General features: G+C 48.2%; 1 protein-coding gene across 1 annotated transcript; it reads left to right on the forward strand.

Annotated features, from left to right (window-relative positions):
* The first annotated feature begins 2,262 nt into the window (after positions 1-2,262).
* LOC129509011 (40S ribosomal protein S27-like) lies at positions 2,263-2,502 on the forward strand. The gene has a single exon (XM_055324353.1). It carries the CDS (start codon positions 2,263-2,265, stop codon positions 2,500-2,502), a length of 240 nt encoding a protein of 79 aa, XP_055180328.1.
* The last annotated feature ends 18,164 nt before the right edge of the window (positions 2,503-20,666 follow it).

The raw sequence follows: 20,666 nt of genomic DNA on the forward strand, positions 1-20,666 counted from the left end.
ACTCGGTGGCAAGATCACAAAATGCTGAGTGCCTTAGTCTCCGTGGGACACTCTGCCTCTGTAACCTCGTTTCCTTCCCTCACACCCAACCCCATGCAGCAATAATAGAACAGTGTAATGTTTCATTTAATCCACCATTAACACCACGGTCACACTTCTCTTGGCGTCTGCCCATATTACTGCTTTTGTTGGACAACAAATCCAAAATTTAATTATTCATTTTGCTGAAAGAGACCCTGTTGTGTTTTAAATGGGTCCTCTCTCCATTCTTCCATTCATCTCTCCAGATACATTTGCCTTTGAGATTGGAATTGAGCCTATTCATTATCTGGGAAGGAAAATAAGAAATAATCCCTACATGAGGCAATGCATAGTGGGTCCTCAGAGTTTGTCAGAAACGCACCCACACAGTTTTCCACTGCAAGAATTTTCCACCTTATTAGAGTTGACATCTAGCCCCACCACTGAATTGGAAAAAAGAACTCTTTTAAAATAAACTGGCAGAGCACTGATGACCGTGCCATCTGCATGAATTATTTTAACTTTGGAGTTTAATGAAGGATGTAGTAGCAAATGTTGTATTCCCATCTCGTGGCTTTACCCATGGCCATATTTCCTGTTTCCTGCTTGAAATTAAAGGTGAATGGATGAGGGAAGCCGGGACAGGGGTGAGCCCCCAGCACTCAGTGACTGAACCGTGACAATGGCATTATGCAGACTTCTGGGGGCAGTTAGGAGGCAGGTGGAAATACACGGTCCAGAAACACTGACAGCTAGGCCATTGACTCTATAAGCACTTTAGGACTTTGGGAGAGAAGTTCTGCCAACAAGCCTAAACAATTTTTCTATATTATCAATCAGTTATTTGTTTGAAGAGGATACTGTTTTGAAAAGCTTTTCAAAAAGCTGAACTCCTGAAAAAAAAAAAAAGCTTTTCATTTTAAAGTAGCTTTTGGCCCAGGAAAGAACACTAGACCAGGAGCCCAAAGACCTGTTTGCCAGTCTTGTCTCTGCCACAGGTTAGCTGTTGGACTCTGAGCAGCCTCTCTGGGCCTCTGTTTCTCCACTGAGGAGTCTCAAATAAATACGACAATCAATGCAAAAGTGTTCTCTATAAACAGCATCATCCTCTCTCTACCAATGAGTTAAGCTTGTGACAAGATATTTCCCTTGGGAAAGTAACTCTTATAGAAATAATGTGCCAGCTAATAATATAAATGTTTGTGCTCTGTCCTTCTGTTAATTTTTCTATTCTGCTTATGGCTTCTGAACCATGTGGAAGATCCACATGCACACGTAGGTGAGGCGTCTGGAAACACAGCAGTGCTAGATCTTCCCCCCACTATGATCATGGCTTGATTGTTCTACAACCACAGGGTATGACCCGGGTGAGCAGCCAGGGATGGTGCAAAGGAGGATGAGGCAGGGGCCCTGGGCTTCCAGAGTAGAGTCAAACATTTTTTATGGAAAGATAATTTGGAAGAAAGTAAAAAGAGACTAATTCTTCTCTCATGGAAGGTTGGCAGCCCTTTAGGGACACCTTGCCTGCAATCCCTGAAGGAAAGAACTCTGCAATGGGGTCTGAGAGACACTGCAATCACTAAGTACCAAAATTGTCCTCTCAGGCTTTTTTGGTCAAATGGAACCCAATGTGATGAGCACTTCTAATATTTAAACAGATGTGTATGTAGATATCAGGTCATTTTTCCAACACCATGGATGACCTTGGACAGCACTGTGGGCCTGAGAACTGGGATGGGAGTGTAGTAAGCAGAGGTAATAGAAACGCTTTGCAGAAAGCCAGCCCAGGTCTGGGTTTAGGGGTAGTAGGTCAGTCTAGTAATAACCAAAAATATAAGCCAATATTAATGCAAGTTAAAGAGTGCAAAATATGGAAACCCATAACTCATGAGTCCAGTATGCTCATTTTACAGGTAGGAAAATAGACCAGGGAACGAGTAAGTGATTTGTCTGAGATCACTTAGCTGGGGGCAGAGTTACATCAAGGATCCAAGCCCCCCATCTCCTCACCAACCCCTTTCTCCAGCCTTCTTGCTTCTTTCTTCCCAGAAAGGCTCCTGTTTACTTAGCACCCTAATGTGCCAGAACTGTGTTAAGTGTTTACATGGATGTCTTTTATGATCACAGTGGTATGAAACTAGAAATTAATTGCATGAAGAAAACTGGAAAATTCATAAACATGTGGAAATTAAACTACATGCTACTGAACCTTTCCGGTGGTGACGACCTCCCCATGAGACCATGCCCCTTGTGAAGGACCTCCTGCATCCATCCCCAGAAAAGAAGAGGAAGCACAAGAAGCAGCGCCTGGTGCAGAGCCCCAACTCCTACTTCATGGACATGAAGTGCCCAGGATGCTACAAAATCACCACCGTCTTCAGCCATGCACAGACGGTAGTTCTGTGTGTCGGTTGCTCCACAGTCTTCTGCCAGCCCATGGGAGGAAAAGCAAGGCTTACAGAAGGATGGCCCTTCAGGTAGAAGCAGCACTAAAAGCTCCCTGAATCAAGAGGAGTGGGACACTATCCGAATAAACAGGTTTTGGATTAAAAAAATAATAATAAAATAAAACACATGCTACTGAACAACCGATGGCTCAAAGAAGAAATAAAAAAAAAAAAGAAAACAGAAAGTACCTTGAGACAAAGAAAAATGAAAATGTAGCATACCAAAATTTGTGGGATGCAGTAAAAGCAGTTCTAACAGAAAACTTCATAGCAATACATACCTACCTCAATAAAACAAGAAAATTCTCAAATAAACAACCTAAATTTACACGTCAAGGAACTAGGAAAAGAAGAAGGCCTGAAGCTTGTAGAAAGAGGAAATAGCAAAGGTTAAAGAGGAAATAAATGAAATAGAGACTAAAAGGAGAATAGAAAAGATCAATGAAACTAAGAGCTGTTTCTTTGAAAAAATAAATAACCCTGACGAGCCTTTAGCTAGATTCACCAAAAAAAAAAAAAAAAAGAGAGAGAGAGGACTCAAATAAATAAGACCAAATATGAAAAAGGAGATGTTACAACTGATGTCACAGAAATACAAAGGATAATAAGAGACACTATGAATAATCATAAACCAACAAATTGGACAACCTAGAAGAAATGGAAAAGTTCTTAGAAATATACAACCTATCAAGATGAATCATGGTGAAATAGAAAATCTCAACAGACTGATTACCAATAAGGAGACTGAATCAATCATTAAAAGCCTCCCAAATAAAAGTCCAGGACCAGTTGGCTTTATTAGTGAATTCTACCAAATATTCAAAGAAGAGTTAATACCAATCCTTCTCAAATTCTTACAAAAATAAAAGAGGAGGGAACTCTTCCAAACTCATTTTACGAGGCCAGCATTACCCTGGTACCAAAACCAGACAAGGATGCCACAAGGAAAAAAAAAAAGACTACAGGCCAATATCCCTGATGAACATAGTTGTAAAAATCCTCAACAAAATATTAGCAAACTGAATTCAACAGTACATTAAAAGGATCCTACACTATGATCAAGTGGGATTTGGACCACAGATGCAAGGATGGTTCAATATCTACAAATCAGTGTCATACACCACATCAACAAAATAAAGGAAAAAAACATGATCATCTCAATAGATGCAGAAAAAGCATTTGACAAAATTCGTCATCCATTTATGATAAAAATACTCAACAAAGTAGGTATAAAGGGAATGTACTTCAACCCATATATGTGGGTTTGTCATAAATGGTTGACACATGACAAACCTATAGCTATTATCATATTCAGTGATGAAAAACTGAAAACTTTTTCTCTAAGATCAGGAATAAGACAATGATGACCCTACTTCCTACTTTCATTCAACATAGTATTAAGAGTCTTAGCCACAGTAGTTAGGCAAGAAAAAGAAACAAAAGGTACCCAAATCAGAAAGGAAGAGGTAAAACTGTCATTAATTACAGATGACATTATACTATGTATAGAAAACCCTAAAGACTCCACCAAAAAGACAGAACTAATCAATTCAGTAAAGTGTCAGGATACAAAATCAATATACAAAAATCTGTTGCATTTGCATACACTAACGATGAGTTAACAGAAAGAGAAACTAAGAAAACAATTCAATTTCAACTGAATCAAAAAGAATAAAATAAATACCTAGGCATTAATTTAACCATGAAAATGAAACACCCTTATATTGAAAACTATAAGACATTAATGAAATAAATTGAAAAAGACACAAATAAATGAAAATGCTCATGGATTGGAAGAATCAATATTGTTAAAATGTCTGCTCTACCCAAAGCAATCTACTCATTGAGTAATACAACCTTTATAAAAATTCCAATGACATTTTTCTAAGAAAAGAACAAATCAACCTAAAATATGTATGGAACTACAAAAAACCCAAACAGCCAAAGAAAACTTGAGAAAAAAAGAGTAAATCTGAAGACATTATGCTCCCTGACTTCACACTATATTACCAAACTGTAGTAATGAGAATAATATGGTATTGACATAGAAACAGATACATAGATCAATGGAACAGAATAGAGAGCCCAAAAATAAACCTACACATTTATAATCAATTAATTTACAACAAAGGAACCAAGAATATATGAAAAGGAAAGGACAGTCACTTCAATAGATAAAGTTAGAAAAAATGGACAGCCATGTGCAAAGGAATAAAACCAGATTGCTATCTTACACTATATACAAAAATTAACTCAAAATGGATTAAAGATTGGACCAAACCATAAAACTCCTACAAGAAAACATAGGTGATAAACTAGATGTTGGTCTTGATGATGATTTTTTTTAATCCAACACCAAAAGCAAAAGCAACAAAAGCAAAAATAAACTATTGGAATGACATCATACTAAAAATCTTCTGCACAGCAAAGGAAATCATCAACAAAGTGAAAAGGCAACCTATGGAGTGGGATTAAATATTTGCAGGTGATATATCTGATAAGGGGTTAATATCCAAAATATATAAAGAAAACACAACTCAATAGCAAGAAAACAATCCAAATTAAAAAATGGGCAGAAGATCTGAGTAGACATTTTTTCAAAGAAGACATACAGATGACCAATAGATACATGAAAAGATGCTCAATATTAGAGAAATGCAAATCAAAACCACGATGAGATGTCACCTCACAACCGTCAGAATCTCTAAAATCTTAAACACAAAAAACAACAGGTGTTGGCAAGAATGTGGAGAAAAAGGAAACTTCATGCTCTATTGGTGGGAATGCAAAAGTGGCGCAGCAACTGTGGAAAACAGTATAGAGGCTCTTTAAAATTTTTTTAAATAGAAAGAAAAAGTTTTAATAGGAATAATTTACAATCCAGCAATTTCACTTCTGGGTATTTATCCACAGAAAACAAAAACAATAACTCGAAAAGATTTCTGCATCTCTATGTTCATTGCAGCCTTATTTATAATAGCAAATGGATGGGAACAACCTGTGTCCCTCAATGGACAAATGGGAAAAAATAGTAATATATAGAGAGAGAACAGATTGGTGGTTGCCAGAGGCAGGTGATGGGAGGTGGGATGGGAGATTTTTTCATTGATTAGTAATTAATCCTTACCTTTTTGCAAGAGAAGAACAGGGAGGAAGAAGAGAAGGAGGAGAGTTCTTCCTACCTTGGTTGTCCTCCCAGGAGCCTCTAGGTCATGTTCTTTTCAGGATTTGTGACTCCGGCTTCCTCACAAACAGATACCTGTCACCAGGCCCTTCCATCCTCTCTCACATTATGAGCTTTGCTTGTGCTTCTGCTCACTCGTGCTCATGCATGTGCTTCTGGGGAAGGGGTTCCACCTGCAGCATTGAAGTCTGGCCATGCTGACAGATGGTAGGTTCCTTGTGGCCCTGACTGCTCCAAATCCTTGCAATTTGCAATTTCTTTATTAAATGCTGCCCAGCCTCTTCATGGTCAAGAATTTCAATCCAACACCCAGAACTCACTGTCATCCTCTTTGCCCACACTTCTGTCCTAGGCTTTAGGCTTTCAGGGGCTTTTCTAGTTATTCTCACTGCATAAGAAATTACCCCAAAACTCGGTGTCCTAAAGCAACATTTATTTTGCCCATGAATCTATAGTCTGCAAGGCTGGGTGGAGATAGTTTGCTCCACTTGGCTTCAGCTGGAATGGTTTGGAGCTGAGAACTGGAATCTCCTGAGGGCTCCCTTACTCACGGTTTGGTGGTTAATGCTGGCTGTCAGCCTGCCTGATACTGTTGGTAGAAGCAGCTACACGTGGTCTCTCCATGTGGCCTGGGCTTGCTCACCACATGATGGCTGGGTCCCACAGCAAGTGTCCTGAGAGACAGAGTGAGCCAGATGGGAGTCATACCACCTTCCGTGATCTAGTCTTGAAGTGTCACTTCCATCACATCCTATTAGTTAAGGTAGGTGCAGATCCTGCCCCCCCACTCACCACCCAAACCCAGCCCAGTTTCAAGGGGGAGGAAATAGACTCCACCTCTGGGAGGGCGAGTGGTGTTGGGCGAGTGGTGGTGTTCTGGGAGCACACATAGAAGCAAAGATGTTTCTGTGCCTTTTGGGGAAAATATGGTCAGCCACAGAGACACTCACTTGTGATGGTGATGTTGTGGGTTCTCCTGGTGGAGAGCTAATCATGATCGGAGTAGTTAGGGCAACCTTAACTTTTTTTTTTTTTATTTATGATAGTCATACAGAGAGAGAGAGAGGCAGAGACATAGGCAGAGGGAGAAGCAGGCTCCATGCACCGGGAGCCTGACATGGGATTCGATCCCAGGTCTCCAGGATTGCGCCCTGGACCAAAGGCAGGCGCCAAACCGCTGCACCACCCAGGGATCCCAGTTAGGGCTACCTTAAATGGCAAGTTTCAGCTTTCTTGTTCTCTGACTTAAATGTTTAAAATTAAAAATTCCCAAGAATTTTATGGAGAAAACAGAGCACACATTCATATGCTTTCATAAAAAATATTGTTTGTCAGGAATGAAACAAGATTCTTATTGTTTATGCCAGCACAGAGTGTGTTCTTACATTGATACTTGTTCTGACACTGGTAGGAGACATGATTTTTCAAGAGCTTTCAAAATAAATTCTCTTGCCGTCTGCACACACATTTCCATCTGTTCATGGCTGACATGGGAAACAGTCCAACTTCCTTCAAGGTCATTTGAAGCAAACTTTTGTTGCACAGCAGTAAACATTGTCACTTGGTAACAGACTTGTAGAAATTTTGGATGGATGCATTTTGATGCACTTCAACCCACAGCCCTCTTGGATCTGCCTACAACTTCCCACTGACACACTTGTGAAAGCTACATCTCAGAAAAGCAGGAAAACATAAACTAATTAACCCATGAGTTGTGTTCAAGATTGACCAGCCCCACTGAATTTGCCTCAACAGGAAAGCCCAAACCTTGCGCTGCATCATGGAAGTGCACCACAAGATTGGAAGTGGGCCATTTGCCTGGTGTGGGCGTCCTCTGCCTTGTGACCTGGCTCATAGTTCTGCTCATTCACCTTCCTCAAGTAAAGTCTGTTCTCAATTGCAGGATCTCCGTCTCCTGCCCAGCATGGGCTGCCTGTCCCGCTGTCCAACACCATTTGCCCCAGTTCAACAGCCTTCAATGGCTATAAGTTAAAAATCTATAGTTTTTCATGCACAGGGAAGAAATATCTGACTCTGCATCTGGCTCCAGCTCTGCTCCAGTGTCTCGAAGCGCCCGGCTCCCCCAGCAGAACCCACACTCTGATGGTCCCGCCTGGTTCCAGGCGTTCCCTCTTTTCTCCACCTGCTTCTTGAGATCAGACTAAGGTGCTTCCTCCTGGTTGCCTCCCCTCATCCCTGTGGCTGGAAGGGATGAAATTCCCTGGGTCCTCGTGCTCACTCTCTCTACCTTGTGATCCTATTACTCAAGAACACCTCACTTCACTTATTAGGCCAGAGCTTCTAGTGGACAGAGGACACCTTCGTGACTCACTGTTGAAGACGCCAGAGCATCCAGCCCGAACTCATCTGCTTCCCCTCCACCTCTGCTCCTTCTCCCGACTCCTCTATTCCAGGAATGATGTCATCCATCCCTTTCTACACTCCCAGCTTACACTCCTGCCCAATGAACCCTCCCTGCTTAGCCGACCGTCTGTCTGTGCATCCCAGGCCATCTCTACCACCCTGCTCTGGGTCTGACACCTGAGCTTTGGTCACAGCCTCACAGGGCACTCAATCAATTTGCACAGGTAGGGGTTGGAAAAGCACAGGCCAAGTACTCTGTTCTTGACTGCCCCGGACAGGGGTGGCGCTTCCAGGCAGCTCTACCTCCCAGAGGCAACTGACACTCCCCCAAAGCTGAGCCAAGGCTCCCTTTCCCGGCCTGCCTGCCCCCCACATGCCCTGCATGGCCTGTCCTGATGTGCAAGGGCTCCGCTCTACCTGTTGGAACCTTCCCATCCTTTGCCCTGGGCTAAGTCCCACATCCTCTCTAAACCTTCCTGCCACAAGAGTTCCAGAGTTCCATGGCAGAAAGCCTGCCAGCCAGGCTGCATTCATGCCTGCCACTGTCTATGACTGACAAGTTAAACTTGCATGACTAGGGTTATTAAAACACGTCATTTTGATATGCCATTTCTAAATATCTGTGGAGTCCTTGCTCCTTGGTCCTATTTGGCTCTGTTCCCTGCATCAGCCAGGCCCTGTTGGCCCCATTGGTACCTGGGGGGAGGGCCTGACCCTGGGGGTGCAACTCTCTACCCCAGCACTTTCCTGCAGACTGATGACCAGCAGGAGGGGAAATTAATACACCCCCAGAGCTGTCCTCAGAGCTCAGGACTGACAGAGTGGGTGTATGAGTACTTCAGACCCCTCCCGGGGAATCCATCTGAGGAGGATGTTTTATGCTCTTATGCAGAGTTTCCCTAGGGATTAAGCCCCAGACTCTCGCAGAGGAGGCTGGATTGATAACACACCCTCCACGGGCTGCCTAACTCCCCTCTCACAGAACCCAGCCCTCCCGGGCCTCCTGCCCCTAGAATAACCTCACACCTTAGCATCCTTACCTCTGGTCCCCTTCTGAGGGAACCCAGACTAGGAAAACTAGGACACCGGGTGACAGCCCTAACGCCGACCCTGTGAGAAGCATAGTTTCTGTTTAACATAAAGATAATCCCCTCTGTCTCCCCCTCCCTGCCACAACCAAAGCGAGTTTTCCTTCCAGACAGTGGTTTCCATCCCCTGGCCTGTTCTGACGTGTGATCTCTAGCTCACATTTGGGCTCGTAAACCAGCCAAATGGGATTCCTGGGATCCAGTGCCCAGATCCATCTCCCCCGCTGCCAACGCAAATTTTTGCAAAATCCTCTGCCTCAGATGGAGCCCTCCCCTGCAGGGAACAGGCCTGCTTGGCACAGCACTCGAGACCCCTCCTAGGTACCCTCATGTCAGCCCCTCTGGCCTCTCAGCTCCCCTGCTGGCCAGTCTGTGGGGGCCATGCATGCTTTCCCTTCCCTGTGCCCCTGTGTGCTGCTCTCTCCTGGGGAGTCCCACCCTACTCCCTTATCCCTGCAGACATCACTTGTATTTGATGAGTTGGGTTGTCATCTGCTCTGGAAGTTTCTCTAGGGTGGGGATATGCCTTCCTCCTCTATCTGTTGGGGCCTAGCGCCTTGCAGTTTGAAGCACAGGAGCACCACTTGCCACTTATGGAAGTCCGCCAGCAGTGGTTCAGATCCTGCGGGGCCTCTGGAGCCAGCTTAGTTGGGTCCAAATCCTACCTCTACCATTTAGCTGCTCTGTGACCTTGGGCAAGTCACATGAGCTCTCCGTACCCTAGTAGTGTCCTGGGCTGAGAGATCTGGATTGCAAAGCCCAACTCGAAGTCTCGCTGTGAAAAGTAACTGGTGCAAAATGCAACACGATGAACAGTGTCTAGCACCCAGAAAGCACTGAAGAAATGTTAACTGTTATGAGGGATGTTACTAGAAATAGTATTATCATCACAATTGGGTATCAGATCAGTAATACTCATATTTAAATGCCAAAGCAGAGACTCCCAAAGAGGGGCCTGCATTTGTGAAGCTTTTGAAAAAGGGAACTTCTTGGAACCCACCCCAAAGCTACGATGTGAAAGTTTCCCAAGATGCAGATTCAAGGAAAGGAAGAAGACAGGAGAGCTAGAGGCGATGTGGGATCATAAAGGACAAAAAGGACATTCATGAGCCACTTTGCAAAATTGGAGTGAGATCTGCAGATTGATTGATAGTATTGTGTCAGTGGTAATTTCCTAGCCTAAAATTAACTCAAAACAAGAAAAGTTTGGAATTTTTTTTTTCCTAGGTTGAAACACGTGCATTATCACAAGGCTCTCCCAGGGAGTCTCCTGAGGCGTGCCCCTGCTTGCCTGCTCCGTGATCACCGGGAGCCCAGCATGGTGCCGCTGCAACAGGTGAACGGACCCATCTAGCCTGCATTCCTTGGAGGATGACTTAGTATTTGGCAGTTGCTTGGCAGCCTTCCCAGGAAATCTATCCGCACCCAGTGGGCGGGACCCTTAGTTCCTGAGCACCTCCCGCAGGACCTGTGGGGCCCCGGCAGGCAGGCTCAATAATACATACAATTCGTTTAATTGAATTTAATCAGCACTTCCTTCTGTGTGTTCCCAAGACAGTGTTCAGTAACCACCCTCGGAATATTGACCTCTTTCCCAAGATCTAATGAGTCTAATTAAACTCAATCCTGCACCTCAGAATACGGATGAGCACTTTCAACTCCTACTCCTTCTCCACTCTCCTGTGTCACGTGGAGAGAGTCCCAGAAGAAAAGCGAGAAGTACAGTGTTCAATGGGTAGTTCCTCTTAAGTGCCGCAGATCGTCATGACCTCAGGGGAAAGAGGAAACTTTCCTTTAGAAAAACTCTGACTTCATATGGTAGGAGGCAAAGTTGTGCGATCAGCGGCACCGACCCATAGGGAGGCCGATGCAGGGCCCGGAACAGGTAATGAAGGTAGTGAAGGTGTAAGGTAAAGCATCCCTAAGAAGCAGTTTGCCCTCTAAAGAAATCCCTGCGGCCCCAGGAGAAATAAAGATGTCACGACGTCATGCAACCGGGAAGCAATGAAGGAGGATTTTACTCCCCAAAGGCAGTAGTGGCTTTCTGTGACGATTGGTAGGAGCTGGGAATCAAGGCCAGCCTCCGAGCAGCTGAACTGCCTGCCTTTCCACACTCTTCAAACATTCCTGAGTGTCTCCTACAGACTGGTACAGAGCAACACAATCTAGAAGCAGGCCGAGCCAATCCCGTGAGGTCAGGCCACCAGGGGACAACGGGCAGCGGACCACCACGCCTGTCTTCACGCCAAAAACTGCACGTTTTCCCTCTCCCTGCGCCCCACACCTTCCACAGGGTTCAGTAGGAGGAAGCGAGGGGCAGGCCAGCAGGGCATCGGGGTTCTCCTCTGGGAAGCTCATTACGAATGCCTGGTGGGGCACCTTCCACGGCTCATTTCTCAGGATAAATGCTTTCTGTGTCACTAGTCACAGTGCTACATTCAACAGTGACACCCTGCTGGCTCTGTGCTCAATACACGGGGTGTGGCGAGACCCTCGCTGTGCGTGTCAGCTCCTGCTGGGGACAGCACAGTCACCCATGCAACACTCGGACAGGTGAGGGTCCCAGCTCCCTCCAGCTGGCTCTGTGCCCGGGGTTCAGACCTGTCTTGATCGAGGGCTATGGCCAGGGCACCAGTGGGCATTTGCCCTAGGGAAGGGGAGCCCCTCCCACAAAGATGCCTTGCTGGCATCTGGAATCTGCATTTGAACAGGTCCCCCTCCAGGTCATTCTGATGCAAATGATGCATCAGAGAGAGTTTGAGACACTGTAGAAAACAGTCTGTGGTTTCCCAATTTTTCCAAGAAACCAGTGTTATTGATGAAGTTTTGGAATATAGGTGAAGTCCGGAGCCAATGAGTAAGGTAAAGTTCAGCTCTTATTCACAGGGGCCTGGGATGGCTGTACTTGTGCTAACAAGAAAGAATTCTTGAGACGTCTTTGGTGCAAAATGGTGGTTTTATTAAAGCCCAGGGACGGGACCCGTGGGCAGGAAGAGCTGCTGCCCCGGGCCTGTGAGGGGTGGCTGCTTATATACCTGGGAGCTGGGGGAGGTAAGGAAAAGGGAGATTTCAAAAGGATTTTCATAAGCTAAGGAGGACCTATGAGACACTGGAGGCCTTGCCATTGTCAAGTTAAAGATTGTTTTTCCCTCTAGCAAGGCACCCACATTAAGACAATTGGAAGACTCCTGAGGAATCCACACATATCTCACCCTGGGCGGGGTTTGTGGGGTATCAGCTGTGCTTTGTCCTCCCTCAGCTAGCCCTGCTGCCCCATCACTATGGTCCAACATACGATGACACCTTCGTGGACACCTTTGCCTGTGTACAGACAAAACAGAGGCTTCCTGGGGCTCGTCTCCGCCAGGTGGTCTCATCTAGTCTGTGCTGATTCTACTCCATATCTGTTCTTAAATCCTGCCCCGGACCCACTAGATGCTTTTGCAAACCATAACCTGGGGGGAACCAGCAGCACTGAACACAGGATGCCCTGCTCTTGTCCCTCCTCTGCAATGAAACCCCAATTAGCAGGAAGCAAGACTGCTGCACGTGCTCTGTGTTTGCATTTGAAGCGCATAGAAATTAACTCTCCCAAAAAGGTTGAGTTTCTTTCTTGTGATGTGTAGTTTGACCCTGAAGAACAGCGTTTTCCCCAAACTGAATGAAGGCCCCAACCCCCGCCCTGTGGTTGACACCCTGGGGAGGGAGAGCTGTCCTGTGGTCCAGTGAGGTGAGCACCATGGGGAGTGGCCCCGAGCAGGAGTGGTGTTGGGGCCCAGATCCTGAGGAGGAGGGGCAGGGAGGAGGGCTGATGCAGGGGTGAAGCACAGATCCTGTCTTCTCTTAAGGGACGTGGGGGCGGGGTGGGGGGTCGGGGAGAAGCCAGGACGGATGTGGGGGGGTGGGGCAGACCCCCCAGATGGATGGGGCTGTGTGCACCTCTCACCATGGGGCCCTCCAGACTTCACAGGAGGTGAATGAGCTCATCCAGTGCCTGCCTGGGGGGCTTTTTTGCACCATTAAAGGAGTCCATTTGCATTTCTGAGAAGAGGAAAAACAACCTCAAACAGAATTGCAGGAGCAGAGTCCAGGTGGCAGAGATGTGCCCCTGACTGGTGGGTTATTTTTTATTTCCCAAATAATCTGACAATATGCCAATCTTACAAGTGGAAAGGTCTGGTCATCCCATAATTTAGAAACTAAATTTGGACTGAGAACAAAGCTACCCAACCCCTCCCAGGGTGTCCCAGGCCCCACTCCTGGGAGGCACCACCCAGAGAGAAGGAGGAGCCCAGGACCCAGCTCGGGCTCCCCTGACCACTGTGTGCGGGAGATGAGCTGTGGTCAGACCTGCCTCCCGTACACTGAGGTCTGTGCCTGAGCAGTACAACATCACCCCCCCACCCCCCCACCCCCCGGTCAGGCAATGAGCTCCAGTGACCACAGCCACTCAGGCCCCCCTGGCGTGGAGTCTCCGAGGCCGCAGCACCACCACCGTGACCCTTGGGCTCACCCTGGCCAGGAGAGAGCCTGGTCAGAGCTGTTGCCCATCCTGCCTGGTCGGGGCGGGGGTTGCAGGCAGACAGCACCCCCCTCCATGTTCTCCTCGTCACGCCAACTCTGAAATCCAAGAGCAAGTACTTGACAAGAGGGCACGGCGGGCAGTGACATTGTTGTGCCCAAGATTGCGAATCCGAGAAACCACCGAGGAGCCGACACCGATGCAAACACACGAGGGTTTATTTACAAGCTCGAGCTTGGGTCCAAGTGCCCCCGACACAGCGACACAGCGGAGCAGGGACTTGGACCCTGAGGTGGGTTGTAGCTTAGTTTTAAGGGCTGGTCTCGGGACCTCCAGAAGGGCTGGAGCAATTCCTCAAGTTCGGTTTACATTTTGATAAGGGGCCTTCAAGGGCATTGAGCTCTGTTCTCATTCTAATAGGGGCTTCCTGCCCTTGGCTTGGGCTCTGTTTTTATTCTAATATGGGGCTTTCTAGGACGTTTAGCTGTAAGCTGTTTTCTTCCTGTAACTGAGGTAAGGTAAAGTTCAGCTCTTATTCACGGGGCCTGGGATGGCTGTACTTGTGCTAACGCTGAACTTAAAGTGGAATGGCCTTAATTTTCTAGGCCTCCACAACATGGAGCAACAGGGCTGTCACCCTTACAGCGACACCACTCTCTCTCCGCACCAGTGGGCCTTACTGAACCCTGCCAGAAGCCCCCTGGGCACATAGCTGATAGGGGTATTTTGGACCTTTGTGGCAAAGAACTGCTTATTCTTCATATTGTCATGGACATTTGTGTTTAGGACCACATGTTTCAGTAATAAACTACTGGCATCAATACAAGTGACTTGGAAAAAACTCAGAAATTCTATTTATAATCTAAAATGAATCCAGTGGAATGTTCTTCAACTCCACTTGTTGTGGGTATAACACAGAGCAGGGAGCGTGTCATCACAGACAGCTTCAAGGAGCAGCAAGGAACAAGGGGGAGAGAGAGAGCGCCCCAGCCCACAGGGCCAGCTGCGGTCTGCACACCGGAGGAAGAAAAAGTTTATCATTACCCCTGCTACCTGTGAAGAGTGCCTCCCCCGCCCACCTCAGCTGCTGAGCCCAACAGCTCTGTGACCTGCATTTACAAACCTGTAGCCTACACAGCAGGTATTGTGGATTTAAACATTGCCTCCCAGGCACCCATCTTCCCTTGACTCCATCCCTTGGGCTCCTGGCAAGACCAAAAGGGATGGGGATAGGAAAGAGCTAGAAGGGAGCCCCCTTCTCATCGGCTCTCCTGCTCCCCAAAACGCAGCTTCCTGTGTGGCTCCATGGACAGCCCTCACATTGCTGCTATTCAAAGTTCACACCGTGTGGATTCCTGCCTGGCCTGGGCCGAACAGGCTGCCCGCAGAGTGGAAAACCTTTCAGCACCAGCTCCATCAGTGCGGGAGCACCTTGTGGCTTGCATGGGCCCTCTGCACTTTTGCTTTTGTGAATGCCCTCCTCCGTCAAAAAGTATTGAAAATTATATTTTGCAACTGTGCTGCTGTAGAGACAAATGGAATCCAGGCTGGATTCACTATGATACATTCTTTCATTTTTAGTAGTATAGTCTTTTTTCCTTTTGATTTTTTTAAAAGATTTTACTTATTTATTAATGAGAGATACAGAGAGAGAGGTAGAGACAGAGGCAGAAAGAGAGGCAGAGAGAGAGAGAGAGGCAGAGAAAGAGAAGCAGGCTCCATGCAGGGAGCCCAACATGGGACTCGATCCTGGGTCTCCAGGATCATGCCCTGGGCTGAAGGCAGGTGCCAAACTGCTGAGCCACCCAGGCGTCCCTCCTTTTGATTTTAAAAGAAATTTTCCTGAAAACATTTTTGCCAACTCTGGAAGTGGGCCTCAAGCACTGAGCTTGCTGCACCTGATGGCTGAGATGTCCCTGGGTCAAGCGTCCCCGGGTCACAACCAGCCGGGTGACCCTGAGCGGGGGCATACCTCCTTAACTGAAGCTAGGCGGCCTGTTCCCCAGGGTGAGCACGGGTCCCGAGCACAGGTCCCACCAGGTCCTGGGGAACAATGGCTTCCATTGCTCAGGTGGAAGCCAGACAGAGCCCAACACCATGGCCTGGCCTGGAAAAGGGCTGTAATGTGGGATTGGGGTGGTGTGCTAAGGTAGGACAGGCACAAGAAGGGCGCTCCTCATCCCAAAGGGACTCAGCTGGCTAAGCCAGGTGCCCACACACACAGAGCAGCAAGTCACAGCCACCAGGAGCCAGCTGACCGCAGTGTCCCAACAACACACAGTGCACAGTACAGTTATGCTTTGAGCAACGACCCAACCCAGCAAACCTCACAACATCATTCCTGAACGAAACCGTAACAGCAGTCTCATTTCCACCTTTGTCATGTCAACTGATGCTTGTTTCTCGGACTTCTGATTCTCCCAGGGGGGCTGCCTTGTACTCCCACTTCCCTCGACATTGCTTCATGTCTGAGTTTGCATTTGGCATCTTCTCTCTACATGGGGTACATCCGCGGGCCCATGAACCCAGGACCTGCCACTCCTTGGCTCATGCAGAGTCAGGTGGCCCAGTGGCTCTGGCTGCACGTGGCCTGATACCTTGGCCCCTTTGGGCCCTTGGAGGGAGACCAGACAGTGGGGATCTGGAGCAGCAGGCACTGGTGGATCGACGCCGTGACAGCCAGGAGCTCTGGCAGTGAGCAGCCCTGGGGCAGCAGGCACCTGTTGAAGGATGATCACATGTGTGTGGGTACAGTGGAGAGGCACGCAGAGGTACACTTGGTGGATGGCAATGGGCACCTCCCAGGGCTTAGTGCTGATGGAAAAAGGCAAAGCGTAAAGAGTATCCATGTTCTGCTCTCTTGTGTGAGAAAAGAGGCTTGGAATTACACGTATCTGCTCATTTATGTGAGAAACAAACACGGGGGGTGGGGCCCCTGGGTGACTCAGTGGTTGAACATCTGCCTTAGGCTCAGGTTGTGAGCCCTGGGTCCTGGGATTGAGTCCTGCATCGGGCTCCCCACAGGGTGCCTGCTTCTCCCTCTGCCTGTGCTTCTCTCTCTGTGTGTGTCTCTCATGAATAAATAAAATCTTGAAAAGAAAAGAAAGAAAAAGAAAAAAAAGAAAAATGAAATGAAATGAACATGAGAAGGGCCACCAGAGAAAGTGAAGAGGTCAGTTGTGGGAGGAAGAGTAAGTAGAAGGGATGCAGGGGAGGTGATAATGCCTCTCTGAGCACTTTCTTTGTGATTCTGACTTTACAATCACATTGGTGTCTCTGGCCATTACACACGGACTGGGATGGGGGCTTTAGAACAGGATCACAAACAGAATCCAGTGGCCCCAACTGTATTTCAAGGGAGCAAAATCACTGCACTTCTAGGGGCAACAGTACACAGGACAGACCAGAAAGATACATTTCAAGTAAATGAGTGGTGGCTCGGGTTAGACGTGTTTTGGCGAGGGAATGGGTCACCCACTGCAAAACTCCTTCAGCTGTATACTAACCCTCAGGATAAGCGAATACAGTCTGGCAGTGACACAGGTTTCTCCCTGCTGGAGAAGAAACTCATAAATAAGCAAATGGGGGGCTCCCGGGAACCCTGTGTGGTGTTGGAGGGGAGCTGGAGACGTCAATGTGAACTTGCACACGCATGCGCACATGGATATAGGTGTGTGTGTGTGCATCTTCACACTGGTGGATGCTCATGTAAGACCTGTCCTGGCTCCGTTCACCCAGGAGGCTCACAAACAGTGACAGCAGAGAGGGAAAACCAATGAGCATAGCTAGTGCCCAGGCCTTCATTTCCTTCCCTCTTTCTTTTTTCAGAAAGTGGGGGGTGGTGGTGGTAGAGAGAGAATCTCAAGCAGATTCTGCCTGGAGCACGGAACCCAGCCCCATCCCACCACCCTGAGATTATGATCTGAGCCGAAACCAAGGTCAGATGCTCAACCAACAGAACCCCCTAGGTGCCCCTAGATCTTGGATTTCTAAACTCATTTTCCAGAGAACCAGAGAAGCCTGGAACATCTGTTGATGCCAGAGAGCAAGGAGGTGCTCCAGAAAGGACAAGGGCATGCCAAGGGATGGAGGGCTATCTTGATGAGCCTCCCCCACCAAATACGGGACAATTTCAGCAATAAAATAACAGTGGGTTATATTCCATAAAACCAAGGATCCATGAATCCGTGTTGACATAAATAAACAGACAGACGGGGGGCAGTGTGGGGGGAGCATGAGGGAGGAAAAGCTCTTCCAAATCATAAAGTAGCAGAGACAATGACACTGGAAAGCCCCACTTGGAAACCAGCACAGAAGCGACTATTTCAGGCCAGAGTCCTTCTCAGGGACAAGCATGGCAGGAGAGCATGAGAAACAGGACACTTACACAATTTCAAAATATTTACTAATGAGGGAAAAGGGAAAAGCACATTAACTTTACAATGGAGAAATCAGGCACACACCAGCAAGATCACATGATCAAAGTGAGCATCACTTGTAATACTGTAAATGCAGCACGATTGCAGGCTAGGTAAGGTCGTGCATGGGACACAGGGAAGACTTGGAATCCAGTCCTCCGATAAAATCAGAGGAATGGGGACACCTGGGTGGCTCAGCAGTTAAAGTGCCTGCCTTCAGGCCAGGGCATGATCCTGGAGTCCCGGGATGGAGTCCCACGTCGGGCTCCCTGAATGGAGCCTGCATCTCCCTCTGCCCGTGTCTCTGCCTCTCTCTCTCTCTCTCTCTCTCTCTCTCTCTCTCTTTCTCTGTTCTCTCATGAATAAATAAATAAAATTTAAAAAAAAATCAGAGGAATGCCGACCTGCTACTCTTAAACTATGGTTAGGTAAGAGAAAGGACCTGTGTTTAGAAAAAAACCACAAAAATATAGAAATGATATACTTCAGAACATTTCAGGAAAATAATTGTGTGTTTGTATATGTGTGGTTTGTGTGTGTGCTCGTGTGCACATCTATATGTCTGTACGCGTGTATAGGGAGACAACAAATGATCACGTGGGTATGGTAAAATGTTAACACTTGGGGAACCTAAGTAAAATCTATATGGAAATTCTTTGTACTATGTTTTTTCCAAGTCTGATTATTTATTTCAAAATGAACAGTTAAAAATTATCTAGGATGAGTATTAGCTGCTCATATCAACAACAAAAGGCACCCTTTCAAGGCATTACGACTCAAATTGATTGGACTGTAATGTCTAAACTGCCAAGCAGCACATCACATGGTTTTAAACCTGATGTGTGAGGTGGTTTTTCTGGGACTCTTGAGGCTTCCATGTATGTAAGTGTGGTGATGACAAATCGTAGAACATTCCTGTCAAGAAGCGAAGAATCAGAGTGGAACAGCCTTTGGCTGAGAAGCTGTATCATAAACACACCTGATTTTCTGCGTGTGACGTTCTGACATCCCCAAAGCACCTTTCTGGCTGGAGAGGCCTGCCTTTGGGCAGGAAAGCTAATTCTTGGAGACAGCCGAGGGCCCCGTGTGCCTTTGACCTGCAAACTGACCCTGCAGGGCTAAGGAAGCAGCATTTAGCCATGTGGGTCATCCCTGGGCCAGGGACCAGGTGAGCAAGGACATCCCCGGAGCCCCAAGCCTGTCGGCCTCATTCAAACTGGCCAGAACATAGCCACTCGCCTGCCCTGCCCTGCCCTGCCCTGCCTCTGGCCTGAGCCCTCCTTGGCTCTGTCTCCTGGGTCCTGACCCCCTGGCGTGTTCACGGGGCCCTGTGTGCCGGCGTGCTATGGTCTCCAGCACCTGGGGGTACAATAAACCGTGCTCCTGGGCTTCCCGGGGCTCCTCTTGTGGCTGCACCAGACTGACAATCTCATAAGGAACACAGAGCAGAAGCCGCGCCGAGCTGCAGCCTCGCTGTTTCAGAAGGGGGGTGAGGAGGCAAAGAAGCCTGGGGTGTCATCGGGACCACAGGACCGTCTGGGGACACCCTGGAAGGCCGGGTAGGGCTCCCGGGAGGAGCACGCAGGGAGCACAGGGCCACGTGCAGCCTGCCCTTTGTGGCCTGCCCAGATTGCGTGCAGGTGCCCCTCCCCACCCCGGGGCAGAGATGTGCCCTGCACTCCCAGCTGCATCTCTGCTGTTTGTTCCCATCAACCAGGGCGAGCAGCTCTTTTCCAGAAGACTGCCCCCCATGCAAGAAGAAAGCAAGAAATGTCTGAAAATGCATTCTCTCCTCTCCCTGCCCCTGCCCTGGGGGCCATGCCCAGTGATGGGGCTCCAGCTTCCTCGCCCCCCACTTCCTCCACCAGGACCCACAGAGGTTCCCTCTTGGCTCCCCAGTCTTCCTTGTAGTTTCCCAGGAAGCCTGCCCCCAGGGAACCACTGGGGCCTCAGCCCTGAGGCGGGCTTCCCCCTAGCCGCAGGACCGCTGCGAGCATTGATGGGCCGGGGACCAGCGCCTAGGACTCGGCCCGTCATCACTGGGTCCTACCCGTGAACCTCCAGGGCCCCTTCCTAGCCAGGCCCGAAGATCAAATGTCCCTGCTAACGCGCAGGTGCACATCTGTCGGACCCCCAGACTTGGAGGCTCAGACCACTGACAGCTTCCCACATCCTGGGGGTTGAGCCGTCTTGCTGGGGCACACCTGGGCCCCTGCAACCTGTCAGTCTGATGGCGGGGATGCCTGAGCCACGGTGTCTCTAACCCCACCCTCTTCACAGTCGGACGGTCTGAGAGGCAGAGCCCACCAAGCTCCTGGGGCAGAAAGGACCCTTCCCCAATGGGTGGGGGGCAGCACCTAGGGGCAGGTGTGTTAGGAGGTGGGGCTTGGAGGGGAGCTGAGCCATGCCAGGTGGGAGGACACACAGAAGGCAAGAGTGGGAATGTGCAGATGGCATTCCATGTACGGTTGTACCCACTTTGCGTCACCAAAATAGAGTTGTTTGTGTACCCGCCTCTTGTCTCTGTCTGTGTCTGCCACCCTTGGGGGTGGGAGGGCAGTATGGGGAGCTATGACTCCACCTCCCTGGGCAGCAGAGCTCACCGGGAGGGGGGCGGGCTGA

The sequence above is a fragment of the Nyctereutes procyonoides genome, unplaced genomic scaffold (assembly GCF_905146905.1).
Source record: "Nyctereutes procyonoides isolate TBG_1078 unplaced genomic scaffold, NYPRO_anot_genome, whole genome shotgun sequence".
NCBI classification, from domain to species: domain Eukaryota; kingdom Metazoa; phylum Chordata; class Mammalia; order Carnivora; family Canidae; genus Nyctereutes; species Nyctereutes procyonoides.